The sequence below is a fragment of the Hippopotamus amphibius genome, chromosome 2 (genome assembly GCF_030028045.1).
Source record: "Hippopotamus amphibius kiboko isolate mHipAmp2 chromosome 2, mHipAmp2.hap2, whole genome shotgun sequence".
Classification (NCBI taxonomy): Eukaryota; Metazoa; Chordata; class Mammalia; order Artiodactyla; family Hippopotamidae; genus Hippopotamus; species Hippopotamus amphibius.
In genome coordinates this window covers 199,493,233-199,509,696 of record NC_080187.1, presented here as the reverse complement: position 1 = coordinate 199,509,696, position 16,464 = coordinate 199,493,233, and the positions used below count along the sequence as shown (strand labels likewise).

Sequence of the window (16,464 nt, the reverse complement as noted above, 5' to 3'; positions counted from 1 at the left end):
ATGTTTGGCACTTTTTGTAAAAGAATAAAAAATTGGAAACAAGCTAAGTGTCTATCAATAGGATACATTAAAATATATTCATGTAATTAAATATTAGACAGCCATCAAATTGAATAATTCAGATCTATATGTAACAAAATCAAAAACAAAATTGGGAAAAAGAGTAAGTCACAAAATAAATACAATAAAATTTATTTATATATTATATACAAAAATTTACATACCTTTTATCATTTATTTTTTTATTTGTATTTTGGCTGCACTGCACGGCGCGGCATGTGGGATGGTTCCCCAACCAGGGATCGAACCCGGGCCTCCGCAGTGAAAGCGCTAAATCCTAACCACTAGGCGACCAGGGAACTCCCTATACACTTTTTTAAATACAGAAACTAAGCTATATACCAACAATAAATACACATATGGGTAGTAAAAGCACAGAAACATGGTCTGGTTAGAGGCCAAACTGCCTCTGAAGGAAGCAGTGGGGCAGGATGGGGTGGAGGATAGAAGGAAAAAAATCTGAACTGGGAGGAATAAAATGAGAATTTCTTTGTAATGTTTTACTTAGAAAAAAATATGAAATATGCCAAAATGTTAACATCTGTCACTTCCAGAAGAGAGCACACAGGTTTTATTTTTATCATTCTCTGTAAGTTTCTGTATTTAAAATTTTTTTCCAATTATAAAAATATAAGAAGTAAAGAACAAGGCTGGCTTCGGATTCAAAACTCTGGATGTGGACCTAACACCATCATCACTTGTGGAGAGACTGCTAGCTACTTATTTTGTAAGACTCTTAAGTCTCAATTTCCAGTACTAACAAACGGTGCTAATAATACCTCCCACAGATGGTTACTGTGGGACGGGAGGTGTAGATACACAGCCTTGTAGCAGGAGAAACACCCACCAGCTGGCATTTACCTGGGTGAGGAGCACAGCCACACAAGCTACGGGCAGAACATGAGCACCCAGGTCTCTGAGAAACATTTCAGAGCCAATTAGAAATGATTTCAATACACAGAAAGTGGGTTCAGTGACATTTACAAAGAAAAGACCTTCCCCTTGAAAGGACAATTCACATTGTGAATACATTAATCAGTACATGTCATGCAATGAACCTGCAATATTTCCATAATGCAGAGAAAATAGAAGGTTTACACCCATGTGCGCTGATTACCTTCTAAAAACTTCACGCTTTAGATAAAGCATCTAAGATTTTAAAATAAAAAAGTGTTAATACAGCGTAAAACACCAGAATTGGAAACTTAACATTTTCAATTACTATAAATTTGGCCTCAACTTTTGAGTAGCATCTCCTTTGGGTGGGGGTGTGAGTGGCCCTGAGACAAAATTACAGCCTTACCAAGAGCCCAAGGCTTAAGATCCAGTTAAGGGTCAGGGATGGGGATGGGGTGGTAGTGCAGGGTGAGGGTGGGGCCAGGTTCGAGCACCTAACTCATGTTTGACGCAGGAAGTCAAGTTCACACCATATCACAGTCCTGGCAGGAAGGGGTGAATTGAGGAACACAGGCAGAAGCAGGGATGAGCCGGTGCAGGGAGATCCTCTCAGGCAGGGGACCCAGATCTGAGGAGATCCCCGATGAGCCCAGAACCCAGGCCTGGGGGAAGTGCAGGGCCTGTCTAGGGCACGGCGTTTCGGAGGCACTCTCACCACCCTGCAGACAGCCTCGGCACCTCACTCGCTCTCCGCCCCACAACATGAGGCCTGTCTGGCCTCAGGGTACTATCTGTGGTCCAAAAGAGAGAAGACACTCCAGGGGAAGGGGAGAGCACACAATCCTGGGAGGGAGGCCCACGCGGGTGCCCCGCTGTCTCTAGACGTCATGACGTTCCCTTGTGTGATGTTATTTCATTTTTTGAAGCTGGGGAGTGAGTCTACTCCACTAGGACAATCCCAGCAACTTTTCTACCAGAGCCTTTGAAAAACACGAGGGCAGCAAAGGTTATCCCTGGAAACAGTGTAGGTCTCTACGCTAGAGTGACATCTAGATGAGCGATTCTCACATCTGACTCAAACCTCCCGAGGGGAAAGTCTGGAAACCCAGCAGCGTGTCTGGGGATCTGCGTTCAGACAGGACAGTGGCGGAGGTAAACCGCGTGAACAGTTCCCTGCTCGTGTGGGAAGTTATTCATCTGCGTCCTTTCCTAGCCACTGCCTGCTTGCATCAGCTGGCCAGAAGCATCCACATGAAAGACCAAAGACAGCTACTGACAGAACGCATTTACTTGCCCACGTTGCCACAGAGACGTGAAGGGCGTGGAAAACTACCCAGCGTCTAGGTGACACCCACCCCCTTAATGAATCCACTTCATTATCCGGCGAACGCCACCCACTAACTATTACTACCACTGCTGCTACTACCATTCTCAGCAACACCGCTTGGTGTGGATGAGATACCAGGGCCTGCGGCTGTCTCAGGAAGACCTCTATGAAAATAAAGCATGCATGAAGTCTATTTCACTTCAATCTCTTTCAGCCGAATACATTTCTCTTTTCATCAGATATGCTTCTCCTTTTCAGGAAGGGAGTTCCACTGTCTATTCATGGTGACAGAAGCAAACCAAACGCTTCTTAAACAAGAAGAGTGCTACGCTGCCGAGTGCCGTTGATCTTCATTCAGAAAGGACATCCTCAGGGCCACCTCCCACGTACAAATATAATCAAACTACAGCGACATGTGGCTGCTTCTGTATTTCCTGGGGTGTGATCAGGTGGGGAGCACTTCTTCCCAGAGGACTGGAGTTCTTCGAGCCCGCTTCCCATCTTCTTGGCAGGTGTCCTTGGCAGCTTTTCCATAAATAAGGCTTCATTTTCCAAGATCTTAGGACCAGCCTCCACCTGGCATTTTCTAAATTATTTTTTAGTACTATCTTTCATCCCAGTTTGTTCTTTGATGTCTAGGAACCCACGTTTCTAGAAGTACTCTGTGGATCTTTGAGTTCTCTTGACTCGGCAGTGTCAGGCTGTAGAAGTTGAGGTTATAGAATGTGGGTGTTTCCACAAATAAGAGCCGTACGCGGCCACATTTTCTTTTCAATATCATGTCCTTCATGTTTTGTTCATCAGCTCATCACACAGACATGCCACCTCTTCCCAGCAGAGAGAATACAAGTGTTCTTCTAACCACGAACAACAAAAGGAACAGCTTCCAACCCAGAGCAGGCTACCACTTTGTCATCTTCCAAAGAGCCGGAGGCTAAATCTGGAGAAGAGCTCGTGGGACATGATCTGGAAACAGTTCAATTGAGTGGGTTAGGGTTGTGGGCTCAGTGCCGCGGCTCCTTTCCCCTGCCCCCATGTGGCTAATTATCAGTGATGGAGAGCACTCTGAATCCTCTAAACACAGGGTATTTGGCAAAAAATGTACTTCCGCACACCACACAAGAATTTTAAAATAAATTGTGTGCTAACAAATGACGGATCCATTCAAAAGGGAAGAGACTTGGAATGGCAAGAATTTAAATTTTTCAAATTGCTTTCCTCCAGATAATTTTCCCCTGGGTAGAAAACTGCTTTGGTTGGCAGGGGACTGAGCCTTGATGAGAGCAGGTAAAGAGGTGTCAACGTCCTGTTGACTGCAGATGTTTAAAGATGTGTCAGGTGTTCCCTGCTCTGGCTGGAGGTTCCTCCCAGCCTTGTGCTCCTGCCTACTCTCCTGGCTCCTTTAACAGCAAGCTAAAGAACTCAGCTGGATTCGAGACAAAGGACCTAGTCCCAGCACGGCTTGTCGACAGAAGAATGAAGCCCAAGGGCAAGGATGACCGGAACTCCCGTAACACCAGATGGTAAGATCCATGCGGGCAGGACCACATCTGCCCCGCTCCCCACTGGGTACCCAGCCCCAGCACAGAGAAAGTGCCAGTGGATATCTGGTAAATGGAAGGATGAGTGAATTTCCTCATGAGTGCTATTTTTTTCAGTCTCTCTATATTTTCTGGCAAACCCTTAAAAGTCTAAAAGGGCATATTTGGTGAGGGGTGTGTGTGTGTGTGTGTGTGCGCGCACGCACGTGCTTGCGTGTGTGTGTGTGTGTGTGTGTGTGTGTGTGTGTTCTGTCAGATCCAGAACCAGTCAGAAGAACTAGTGATGGGAGGGAGATGACCAATCCCTGACAAACACCACAAAAGGAGATTTAATTCAGTACAAAGATCTAGCCAAGTGGGGGTATTTGCTCCCACACATCACACAAGACACTCTGTATCTTTTCTCAATGAACTTGACCCCATAAGATATATATTAATCCTTCATTTCAAAAGGGCCCATCCTGCCCCCTTCTTACATGCGTAAATCCCTGCAGAACTATACTGTCTCACACAATGAAAATCAAGTCATTATTGAGCTAAGGGCTGAAACACCTAGGCCGATTAATTTTTATTCAATACATCATCATCATTATTATTATTAAGAAATTACACTCCACTGAGGTGGAAGTAAATATATTGCTTAACTGAGAATTCCAAGAAACTCAGTAATAATACCTGGATGTTTTGAGCTGAAAAAAGCCCATCACTTTAATAAACTAACTTCCTTCACAGACATTGTGACTCCGATGACAGCAACAACGGATGGGGACTAGATTCCTACCCCTGGTGAGTGTGAAGCCATCACAGGGAGACGCTTTCAGACTTCATGTGAGGGAAGGAAAACTGTCCCTAACACTGGTGACAGATAAAGGTTGCCTCTACCTCCAGGTCAAATTTGTCTCAATATCTGGGTGGCTGGAGTTCACAGACAGAAAGACACGTCTCAAGTCAGAGTTCAAGATGCCACATGTGACTAATTCAGTCGTCTGGATTTTTCAAAATTTGGTCCAAATGACTTGAACCAATTTAATATGTCTTTGCTGATTTCATTCATTATGCAAAGCAATGAGAAGGCCGAGATCCTAACAACAGGCACAGCCAAGTAAACAATAGAGACTTCTTCATATAAGGAGCTTCTATCCCGACTTCTCTCCTCATAAAATGCGCCCGTGACTAAGGGCTAAATACCCTCCCAGGGCAGCCAGTACTAGAAATGTTTCCTTTATGTTGAACAGAAAGCTGAAATTTGCCTCTTTGCAAGTGTCACTCAGCAGCTCCAGCCTGGCTTTGCATTGCAACACAAAAATAGATTCCCTCTTCTCCATGACCATCATCTGAGATGTGAATTCACCTCTCACGCTTCCCCTTGGCTGTCTCTTGCCCAAGTCCTTCAACCGTTCCCTGGGTTACTACAATTCTCAACTCCTTTCCAACCTGATCGAGAACTTCACAATGTGCTCATCTGTCCCTTTTCCGTGTTTCTAACTTTTAAAAAAAAGTATTCACATAAATGGCTACAGCAATTGAGATTTTAAACCATCCTTTTGTTGTATGAGTTAATATGGTGTACTGGACAAATACATTAATTCTTACTAACCTGATTTAAGTAGTTTTTAGTTTAAATTTAGAACTGAAGCTTTCTCTGTCTCCATCTACCTGTTGAAACCCATCCGGCCCCTAGGTGGTGCTCACTCGGACAGTGCCATCCTAAATTTCAGCCTGTGATTTCATTCCAGCGGCTGGGTCTTTCAGACCACATCATCAGCGCTTAGGCTTCATTTGGGAGATATTAAATCACAGGTAGTAAAGCAAGGCAAGGACAGTGATCTTTATATGCTTCCCTATTTTCATATATAAATATTCCTCTACTCCTTTCAAATTGATATGTCTATTAGATTCCAGAAGTCACTTACAAAGCAGTTGTAAACTCCTTGAAAACGTCTTTTTAAAAAGACCAGTCCTTAAACCCTTACAGACGATAACTGAATCAGAAGCCAACGCACATGAGGTTTTGTTCACTGGTTCTCTGGTATCAGACAGGGAAACAACACAGACAGCACCCTGCGGCAAGGCGGCAGGGATGGAGTGTGCCAAGGAGCCCCACGGGGCAATGAGGGATGGCCGTGCCCCACACTTCACGCGTGTGAAGCTCACAAGCAGAAAAGCTACAATCTGACAGCCGTGGTTCCGGAGATGCTCACTGTGACAAAGCAACGCTTTTCCTTGGGAAACGCACTCCTGACATCTACCCAATGCCAGTATGCGGCAAGACCCACCCATCCCTGTTGCTGGCACTGCTCCTGCCCGGCCGTGCCGAGGGACTGTGAAAGCTCCTGCAGGATTCCCTCACTGAGCCTCTGCTCCCCACTCTCTTACGCTACTGCGCCCTGAGACAGACACCCAGGCCAATCACACTGTGCGTTTCTCCTTTGCGTGCAGATTTTATCTAATGTGTATGTTTATCCTACACACGATAAAAAATGGTGTCCTTTCTCATCCTCACAACTCCCTGACCTTAACCCTACTCACAGCTCCAACATTTTAGGGGTTAATAAAAAAGATACATGTTTAATCTTCTATTTGTCTATCATATGTGTAAATTATTTATTAGAAATAGATATACTTTTAATTTTAATAACTCAAAAGTGATAACATCACTTTTCAGAGTTGTGCTTAATATAAGGAAAGTGTTTTTTTTTAGTTTTTCCACTGCTGACCAAATGTTTAATTAAATCAAAACTTTTCTTCGCAAGTGAGAGAATGAGTCCCTAGGGAATTCTTATAACCCTGTTAGTACTCACTGTTCTGATTTCTATAGTTTTTAATTGAGCAAGAAAAATACACTAACGTGATTAGCTCTGCACAGCATGGACTTTCTCCTATGCAGCATCACAAGAGAGAGACGGGTACAGTAACACAAGCTAAAAGCAATTTTTTTTCTCTTTGAGAAATATAAATGTTCAACTTACCTGTTTTTTCATTTAGAAAAACAGGATAGTAAACTATGTCCAGCATACAGTAAGCCTATAACTTGCCTTCATGTTACACAGACAGTTAAGGAGAACAAGGACAGTGGACAAGAGAAAAAATGAGGAAGAAGCAGGAGTGGGAGAAGAGAAAGAGGGACAGACGTGGAAAGGGAATGACAGAGACACACCCAGAAGTGGAAAAAGGACACGAGCAGGAGCAGGGGGAGAGGCAGGCAGGTCCCAGGTGTGCAGAGACCTGAGCTGAAGTGACCTGTTCTTGTCACACCCTTTGATCTCTGAGCTGCTGGCACCCACTTGTATCGGTGGGTGAGCTTATGAATTGCACCTTCCTGCTTTAACTGTGCCCTTCTGATCTGGGGGCAGCCCTCTTTTAGCGGGATCATCACCAGTCCAGTGGGGACACATGAGGAGCTTCTCCTTTGGGCCAAGACGGCAGTGGCCTGAGCTAGTTCACTGTGAGCCACAGAAGATGGAGCTGAGAGTTGGATCTGGCTCTAGGGCTGAAGTGTCCCCACCTCAGGAAGCAATCCTGGGCCCGTGACCTTTCACAAGGGCTTACCTCCTCAACCATCTGCTTGACTTTCTTCTGCTGGCAGTGCACCATGTCATCGAGGTGTCGGATCCGCTCCCGGAGGCTGGCTGATGCCTCCTCCAGCCGCTGATACCTAACACAAGAAGAAGAAAGAGCAGGTGAACCCTCAGCCAAAGCAGCAGCACCAGCACACAGTCAGCGCCTGAAAGGAATACTGCCCAGGACAAGATGCACTCTTCCTGCTTTGTGTGTATCCTAGTTTATTAACCACCCATTGACCGCCCCACTGTACAAGGAATACAGGACCCTTTCCAAGTCCCCACATGCAAGTTTTACCCTGTATAAGGACAGTTACTATACTTCCCAGGGGCTGAGAGAGAATGATTTTGCACCACTTACAGACATGAGCGCCTTTTTCTTTGGTTAATACAACATTGGAACATCCAGTAATTACCACAATTAGGAAAACAGAGACAGAGAAGAGTCTAGCAACACAACAAAATATCTGAAATCAAGTAGCAGAGTCCTGGGAAGTCAGGAATTACAGTAGTTTCATACATCATTTGTTTTGAGAAAATGGGAAATATGGTGAAAGACCTTCTCTTCATCAAAACAAAGCAGAGCAGACCTTCTCTCATAAAACATTTCATACTTTACTTTAAAAGCAGCACAAAGTATCCTCAGACTTTGCTTGGTTCAAATAAACCACAGGAACCAGAAGACGGACTCTACGGTTCTTTGGGGCCGTTGGACTGAAGCACGGACGAAGGGTCTGGTGGTCTGCTTACCACTTCCCATCTCTTCCAGGTCCCTTCTCAGCACTACACTAAAGACTAGGGAAGATTCCTATAACTCTGAAAACTCTGAAGTTGCTTAAGAGAAAGGAAAACAGGAATTTTTTTCCAGCACATACCATGGGGCAGGCAGTACGCCCAACAGTACCCTCACCATAGTAACCCAATCAGATGGGCACTGCTAGCATCATTACAACTTCCCCCCACTTTAAAAAAGAATGCCCACTTTACAGAGAAGCAAAGAATCTCAGGGAGATTAAGTAACTTGCTCAAATGCTCAAAGCACGCCAACCTTATTTTCCTTCACTAGAGGGCCGTGCGTGGCCTCTCTGCCTTCTGGTTTCCAGAAGAGGCAGTGGACTGCTCCTGCCTTTCCCCTGCAGGGCTTTAAACACTCACAGCCAGAGGACAAGGCAAGGTTTCACTGAGGAATGTTTGGAAACAAAGTCACTGTAAAATTAGTTTCCGTGGCAATGGTATTAGTCACTGTTGATGAGTTCAAGGTTACAGAGGTGAGTTCAAGGTTACAGAGAACGTTGATAGACCGAACTTTGGCACCTGTGACAGGCTTTGATGTGTGCTACTGCACTAACAACCAGCCCTGGGCTGTCAGATGTGGCTGGAAGCGCCACGCTGGAAGCACCCAGTCCAATGTTTTGCATGTATCCGTCTGCAATGAGTGATGACCAAATGAATGAAAATGCAAGGACCAAGTGAGCCCACAGAAGCATGGCGTGTCCACCATCTAAATCCATTAAAAGACAAAGGACATTACATCTTACCTTTCTTTGTCAGAACTGATAATTTCCGCTGACATTTCTGTTTCATGCTCCAGGAGCTGGAGTTGAAGTTGATGGCGTTCCTAAAACAGACAGACACTAATATTTAATCAATGGCTAAAGAATGTATATAGCCAGCAACTCCAGCACTAGTGACTTCAAGTCTATGCGACACCCATGAGTTTTAGACATCCACTCACCAGGGTCCAAACAAAGCTCCAAATGTCAAATTTACTGGTGCGTATTTATAGATGTATTTATGAATTAGAGACAAATATCCCGGATAAAGCCATTCAATATTTATTTTTTAAAAAGTATTTCATCAGCCCAGGCTCAGAGGCCTTGTGAAAATGTATAGTTCTAAACGATGATAATCAATACTCTGATTCAGTGGCCTGTGATACTACAAGTTTCCTGATTATTTTCTGAATCATCAGGAGGGTCTGGAATTCTGTAATATCCTATAAATTAACTGGGGTGGTGTTTACACAGGTGTGTTCACTTGTAAAAATATATTGTGAAAATCAGTATAACAATCCCCCAATGATGCCCACATCCTGATCTCCAAAATTTGTGAATATGCTGCCTTACATGGAAAAAGGAGCTTTGCAGGTGTGATTAAGTTAAAAATCTTGAAATGGGGAGATTATCCTGGATTATCTAGTTGGGCCCTTATTGGAAGGAAGAAACAGGGTTAGAGTCAGAGACAGACAAAGACTAGGAGGTGCTACAATGCTGGCTTTGAAGCTGGAGGATGGGGCCATGAGCCAAGGACTACAGTCAGTCTCTTGAAGGGAGCGAAGGCTAAGAAGTGGATTCTCCTTTAGAGCGTCCAAAAGGAAGCCCACCCTGCCAACACCTTGATTTTAGGACTTCTGACCTCCATAACTGAAGATGATAAATCCATGATGTTTTAAGCCACTAACCTTGGTAAATTGTTATAGTATCAATAGGAAACCAAAACATGTATCAAGCTGTGCACCTAAAACTTGTACACTTTGCTGTGTATGTGTGTGTGTGTGTGTATATATATATATATATATATATATATATATATATATATATATAAATTTAGAAGTTTACCTAAAAAGTAATGTAAGAATCTGGACAATTATTTCTTTGAACAAAGTAGAAAATATTAATAAAAGCGTACTGCCCATCACCACTAAAATTGCACTAGAAATATGTTACAAATGTTAGTATAATAAATTTCCTTAAAATGAAGTTTATCAAATCCTGCTCACTAATTGGGAGGAGACTATTCTACTTTAGGTCCTTCTCCAAGTATGGCTGTGCCTCATCTTTAACTCAGAAATTCTCCCCAACAAGCTCTGACTAGTTATACAGATTCCAAATGTCTTTTGCACCAAATATTAAAGGCAGATCTTTGAAACTTGAACTCCCACAACTTCTGAAGCTGTAAGCAGTGGCAGACTAAGGACAGACCAAAGTGGGGAGGGGAGCAGTCCACCCTGGAAGGAAGGGTATGTTATCATCACTGTATTTAGAATAATGAAGGAAGACCAACTTTTCAGTGGGGTTTTGTTACTGCTTTTAAATCTTTACAGCAAATGCCATTCTTACTGCCCCCACAGGTTCTGCCACTGGCCAGAAGTTTACATTAGCCCTGAAATAAGAGAGATGAACCTTTACTAAGTAAGCCTTCCCCTCAGACTCCCCAGAAAGGTGTTGTAAAGTAAGTAAGGCCTAAATTACAACATACTTTAAAATTTGATTTTTTTCTAAATTGTGATACAACAAATCTTAAGGGAACATTGCACAATCACTTCTTACATTTGTATACACCTAGCTACCTGGTGGAACCACCACTGAGATCAAGGCATAGAATATTCTCTATTCTGCAGAAGGGTCTCTGAGAGAGCACACTCCTTAAAAGACTTTTACTGATCAGAAAAAAAAAAAAGAAAGAAAAGAAAGAAAAAGGAAAACAAAAGACGTCTTGGACACAATGCTCAGAAACAGGGATCCAGCAGAAAAGCACATGGTTTGTCCTCGAGAAAAATCCAAAAATAGGTGAGAACAGGATTTCAAACTCTGTGGGTGCCCTGTTCACATCCTGTGTGACAGAGACGTGGCACGATTCCTGCTCTCCCAGATTTACCCTTGAAGGGGGAAACACAGTAAATGGGTATATCTAATCTTAGCTAAATAAAACAAGCATTTCGCTAGCCTAAATGGGAAAGATTAAGAGAAAGGACAATAGATATTCAATCACTAAAGTAAAGCCAAGAGGACTTGGGGAACATTTCGTGTCACACAAACGCTAGTAGGAAGGGCTGGCCTTGCCACTGTCCTGACCCCCCAGCCATACACCCCTCACCCGGGCTCCACGTGGACATCAGTGGGAAAAAGCCGGGAACTTTCAGAGTCCCAAGGGTACAAAGAAACTAAGCTATGGAACAGGTCCAGCTGAAAAGCTGACGCCAGGGGCAGACATCTAGGCAATAACAGCATAAAAATCAGAGCCACACGTTTGGGAGCCCCTGCTTTACCCATGCCAGGCACCACGCTTAGCACTTGGCACAGTTTTTTCTCATTTACTCCTCACGAAAGGCCTAAGAATAAGAATTACTATTATCAGCATTTTACAGAAGAGGAAACTGAAGTTGGAAAAGTCAAGGAACTGCCCACGACTAGAAAGCGAGGCAAGACTCAAATCCTAGGTCTGTCTGATTCTAAAACCCACCTGCTTCACCACCACATGGTCCGTCTCTCTCTGAGACGGTTTCCCCGCCCACACAGCTCCCCAGGCTGCCCGCTCACCTGGCTTCCGTTTGCTGCAGGACAGTATGTCACCCAGGGGACGTGTGTGCTTTACCCAGCACCTTCGGCTGTTGTAGGAGGGCAGTGATGTGGGAGAAAGCTCACCCACATTCTAGAAAATGCCCTTGTTGCCCAGTCTTTACAACTACCACCCCCAATCGATACCGACATCAGCCCTAACCATGCCACCTGCCCCCTCTTCAATACAAGATACGATTCTGCTTTCCCAGAGGGTGGAGGTGAAATTGTAATGGACTATTTGCTCAAGTCCCTCCCCACAAAAAATATTACCTAAAACAGGAGCCCCCAGCCAGACCCGAAGCGCCACAGTATCACATTTAAGGCTGTTCCCGCTCTGGTTACACCTCCCTTCTTGGGACTGTAGAGGGGACTGTGCCACAGACACCACGGGTCAGCGCTCTTCTCAGAATCGCCGGGGAGCCCAGCTGTTGACCCTGCTCACACTGTCATTCCCCCTCCCTCCATCATCAGCTTGGCGATTCTCAGCATCCGGCATGAGTTACAGGATGCTGATGGGTCAGGTCTTGGCCAGTCACCGCTGTTCTGCAAACGCATGCTGCTAGAGAGCCACCTTCCAGGAACCAGCCGCAGCTCTGGCCCTCCACTACCTCCCTCCCCCAGGAGTCAGCCGTCACCTGTGAAAGGTCACCTTCCCTTTCTCTCTCTTCCTTTTTCTCTTCCCTCTCTCCCACCCCTCCCTCCCTTTTCTCCACTTCCGGCCTAATTTCTGGACTCCCTCTTCCCTTCCTCTAGACTGGCTCATTATCCCTGCAGAGCTCCTGCCTTCCACAGGCCTCTCTACCCTCGCCCCAGAGAAACACGGTGTCCCCTACTCTGACACACAGTGTCAGGGAAAAGCCAACCCTTCAGATCTAGGCCCCAGAAACAACAGGCTTGGGGTGTTGATGTAACATCGAAATAGGGCTTGCCTGCTCAATGAGTAAACTAAGTTCATGCTTGGGGCCCCAGCAAAGCAGGGATGCTAAAATATTAATTTCTGTAACTAATTTTACTTGCAACGCTTTTTGAAGCATCAAAATTTTCACCATGGGAAAAATTAGAACTTTGTGGGATTTCCTTATACTTTCTTTTATAGTTTTGTCTTTGTTTTTTTCAAGTCACAAATTGCAGGGATGAGAGGGATCAGTGGTGAGGCTTCTCATACTTTCGGGCAGGCCTGCAGGGGGAACCACTGCAACATAGGGGAGGCTGGGCAAGGGGGCACCGGGTCCGAAGCTGTGTTACCTTCTCCATGCGCTCAATCAGCCTGTCCAGCTCCCCGATCCTCTGGTCCTTCTCCTCTAGGCTGATCTCTGCTGCTTGCATCTTTTTATTGGCTTCTTCCATGGCTTTCAGAAAACTATTGGTTTCTTCCTACAAAACAAAAAAGAAATGCCCTCTCCTCAGCAGAGCATGGAGTCGCTACCAATTAGGGTCCAAACAGCTCAGGCCTTGCTAAATCATGTCTCTTTAAAAGCATGACCTGGGGCCCTAGAAGTGTCTCACAGATCCTGAACTCAAATTCCATGATTCTGGTTCTCTCTCACGAATAAAGACACAGTGCATGGCTTTTTAATGGGCCTAGTTATTTTTTTCTCCTTTTTTCCCTCTTGAGTCTTTATGTCTAAAAAGAGCCTGCAAATATTATTTATCCCCTGACTAGGTGCTCAGAGTGTCACACAACCTAAACAGAATTAGAGCCAGATCTGTAATTGAATGCAAAATGCCCAGATCTTTCTCCCATATTGCAAAGTACCAACTCAGTCAATTATTCAGCACATACATTAAGCCTATGAGGACACAAGATAGGCAGAGTGGAGACCTTGCCTTCAAGGAATTTATGCTCTTCTAGAGAAACCAAGATGTGAGGTGTACAGCCTAGCTCTAATAACAGGGACGAGAGAATTCCATGGCAAAGAATAGAGAGATAGTGGGCTTCCCAAGGACAAGTGTAGCTGTGTGAGCGGGAAAGACGTCACTCGTGGAAATGCTGGCACATCCAAGGCTCTCAGGGCGCTTAGGTAGGATCAAGGGCAGGGAAGGAGGAGTAAATGCAGTGAGGAAGGACACAGCTGCAGGTAAGCCCAGCATCTGCCTGGATGCTGGCAAATGGTCAGACTAGCTAGAGAAAGGCGTGTATTGAGAGACAGAGATCGAGGACTATTGCAAGCAGGGACGAGGGTGAGGAAAGGAAGTGAGGGACGAGGGAGAGGAGTGAGTGGGCAAATAATAAATTCCTTGATCCATCACCCACATTAGAGTCCACTAACTCACCTCCGAGCAGAAACCCTACCATTTAAAGCTTACCAACAATAATGCACCCCAAACTCTCTGCTATTCCATCTGCAGGTAGGACATACACACCAGGAGAGCCTCTTTCTCAGCGCTGTGCCTCTGCTGCTCTTCGTGCAGCTTTTCTTCATACCGGCTGTACAGCTTCCTGGTCATCTCTCTCATCACCTCCGCGTTGGCTTCTTGGGAGGATTCCACCTGCAGAGAGACTCACTTCAGAGCTACGGCTTTGGCAGGTCCCAGGGGAATCCACACCTTTCACTCTGTATTATGATGTGTGGACTCATAGAGGAGTGACCCGCGGGCCAGGGTTCTGCAGGAGACAGAGGCGGCACGAACCAACGGGGAAAGGGAGGAGCTAATGGGGAAAGGGATAGAAGGAAGAAGGAAAGAGGTAAGCAGGTGCACAGAAAATTAAAAGTGGCCCCTTACACTCATTTACTTCATATTATCAGGAAAAGATGCTCCACACGTGTGAATTTTTCGAAAGCAGAAATATACTTCTCTATCATCACTGCCCCCCAAATTAGCCATTTTAAAATTGAATTCTCTTTAAAATGTGTCATGCTCCACTGTCTTATTAACACCTTTCTTCAATGACTCTTCCTGTCTAATGTTCTTCTGCTCCTGAAATTTTATCATCTTTTATTCTACCAACTTTAACAACCCCTTTTTTCGGGTCAATATACCCACACTCTAACTGGCCTCAGAAAGACATGCTTTTTAAATTCTTAAGTATTTTGTGGTGGGCTGAAAATAAGACCACTACGTTATTAGAATTGGGTTGGAGTAGGATAAACTATAAAATGAAAAAATAAAAAGGTTTGCGATAGGAGGAAAGAGGGAGTAAGAGAGGAAAAGGGAGATTACAGATATAGATGTTCTATTTCTTCTACTTTGTTTTATAGATTTGACTTTGAAACCAAGTAAATGATTTACCTGTTATAAAAAATTAAATTTTAAACAATTGTCTACCAAGATGATTACTGGGCAAAGTATATAGTCTTTTCAACAAATGTTGCTAGCACAATTGGATTTGTCACATATAAAAGAATGAAGTTGGATCCCTAAATCACCATACATAAAAATTAACTCAAAATGGAAAAAAGACTTAAATGTTAAAGCCAAAACTATAAAACTCTTAGAAGAAAATCATAAGGCAAATCTTTGTGACCTCTGATTAAGCAATGGCTCCTCAGATATGACACCAAAAGCACAATTGATGAAAAAGAGATAAATAAGACCTCATCAATATTCAATGTTAAAAACTGCTGTGCTCCAAAGGATAGCATCAAGAAATTGAAAACACAATACAGAGAATGGGGGAAAATATTTGCAAATTATATATCTAATAACTTGTATCCAGAATATACAAAGAATTTTTACAACTCAATAATAAAATATAAATAACCCAAATTAAAAATGGGCAAAGGATCTGATGGACACTCCAGAAAAGATATACAAGTGACCAAAAAGCAAAAGAAATGATGCTCAACATCATTAGTTACCAGGGATGCAAAACTATAAGGAGCTACCACTTCATACCCATGAGGATGGCTATAACCAATGAGAGAGAGTACCAGTGTTGGCAAGGATGGGGAGAAATCGGAATCCTCCCACACAGCTGATAGGGATGTAAAATGGTGCAGGCGTACTGCTACATTACCTCTCATATTGTTTGACTTCCCCCCCCCCCAGGAGCATACATTACTTTAAAAGAATTTTTAAGTCAGAAAAGCAGGAAGGCCTTCAAAGAGAAGCTGTGCACATGGAGTTGAAGGCATTCCATTAGTTGCACTGGCCAATCAGTCTCTAGGAAACACTTAAGCTCATATGAGAAATCTGGACTCATCCTTTCCATACCTTTGTGCTTTTCCAAATGTTGTGTTTGGAAACGTTCCCATCTGGTTTGCAGAACCTTAGCTGGGGGCTCCTGGAGGCTTGCATAGGCCCAGCTCAGGAGATGAGAAAAAGTAGAGCCGTGGGCAAGCAGGCTTATGGCGGGGGTGGCTGCTGTTTCTTTTCTGCCCAGGCCCTGCCCTTGCCTGTGAACTTCAGGCCACTGACTTTATGCCTCTGAAAGTGTGTTTGTGTCCCTTCCTTCCAGCTTATTGCTAATTCAAGAGAGCTGAGTTAGCTGGATAGGTAACCTCTGGATAAGCAAGGCATACTACAACCTCAAGAGGTTACAAGATGTTTATTCCAAAGATTGGACAAAAGTCTCTCCTGATGCCCTCTAAATCTCCCTTCTCATCACTAGGCAAGGTTTGGTACCAATAAGCCACAAAATGGGAAACTCTGAATAGAGATTATCATTAGCTGAGAGAGGCCCAGTGTGTCCTGCACGTCATCTCCACTTCTAGAACAGGCTCTGTCCCTCATGTCATGTTTACGCTGCATCCAGGTCACATGAAATACTCTGAGTCTTGTAACTTTTTATTATTATT

General features: G+C 44.2%; 1 protein-coding gene across 5 annotated transcripts in view; it reads right to left on the bottom strand.

Moving 5' to 3' along the window:
* The window catches only part of MYZAP (myocardial zonula adherens protein), a 93,908-nt gene that overhangs the window by 41,775 nt on the left and 35,669 nt on the right, over positions 1-16,464 (bottom strand). For 4 of the 5 annotated variants that reach the window (XM_057722485.1, XM_057722486.1, XM_057722487.1 and 1 more), the window contains 4 exons: positions 14,090-14,215; positions 12,971-13,099; positions 8,924-9,003; positions 7,375-7,480 (listed from right to left, as the gene is read on the bottom strand). In XM_057722485.1, the coding sequence (XP_057578468.1) occupies positions 7,375-7,480; positions 8,924-9,003; positions 12,971-13,099; positions 14,090-14,215 (441 nt within the window). Of the gene's footprint in view, positions 1-175; positions 3,251-7,374; positions 7,481-8,923; positions 9,004-12,970; positions 13,100-14,089; positions 14,216-16,464 lie in introns of those variants that run through there. The other variant, XM_057722488.1, reaches the window with a different exon arrangement.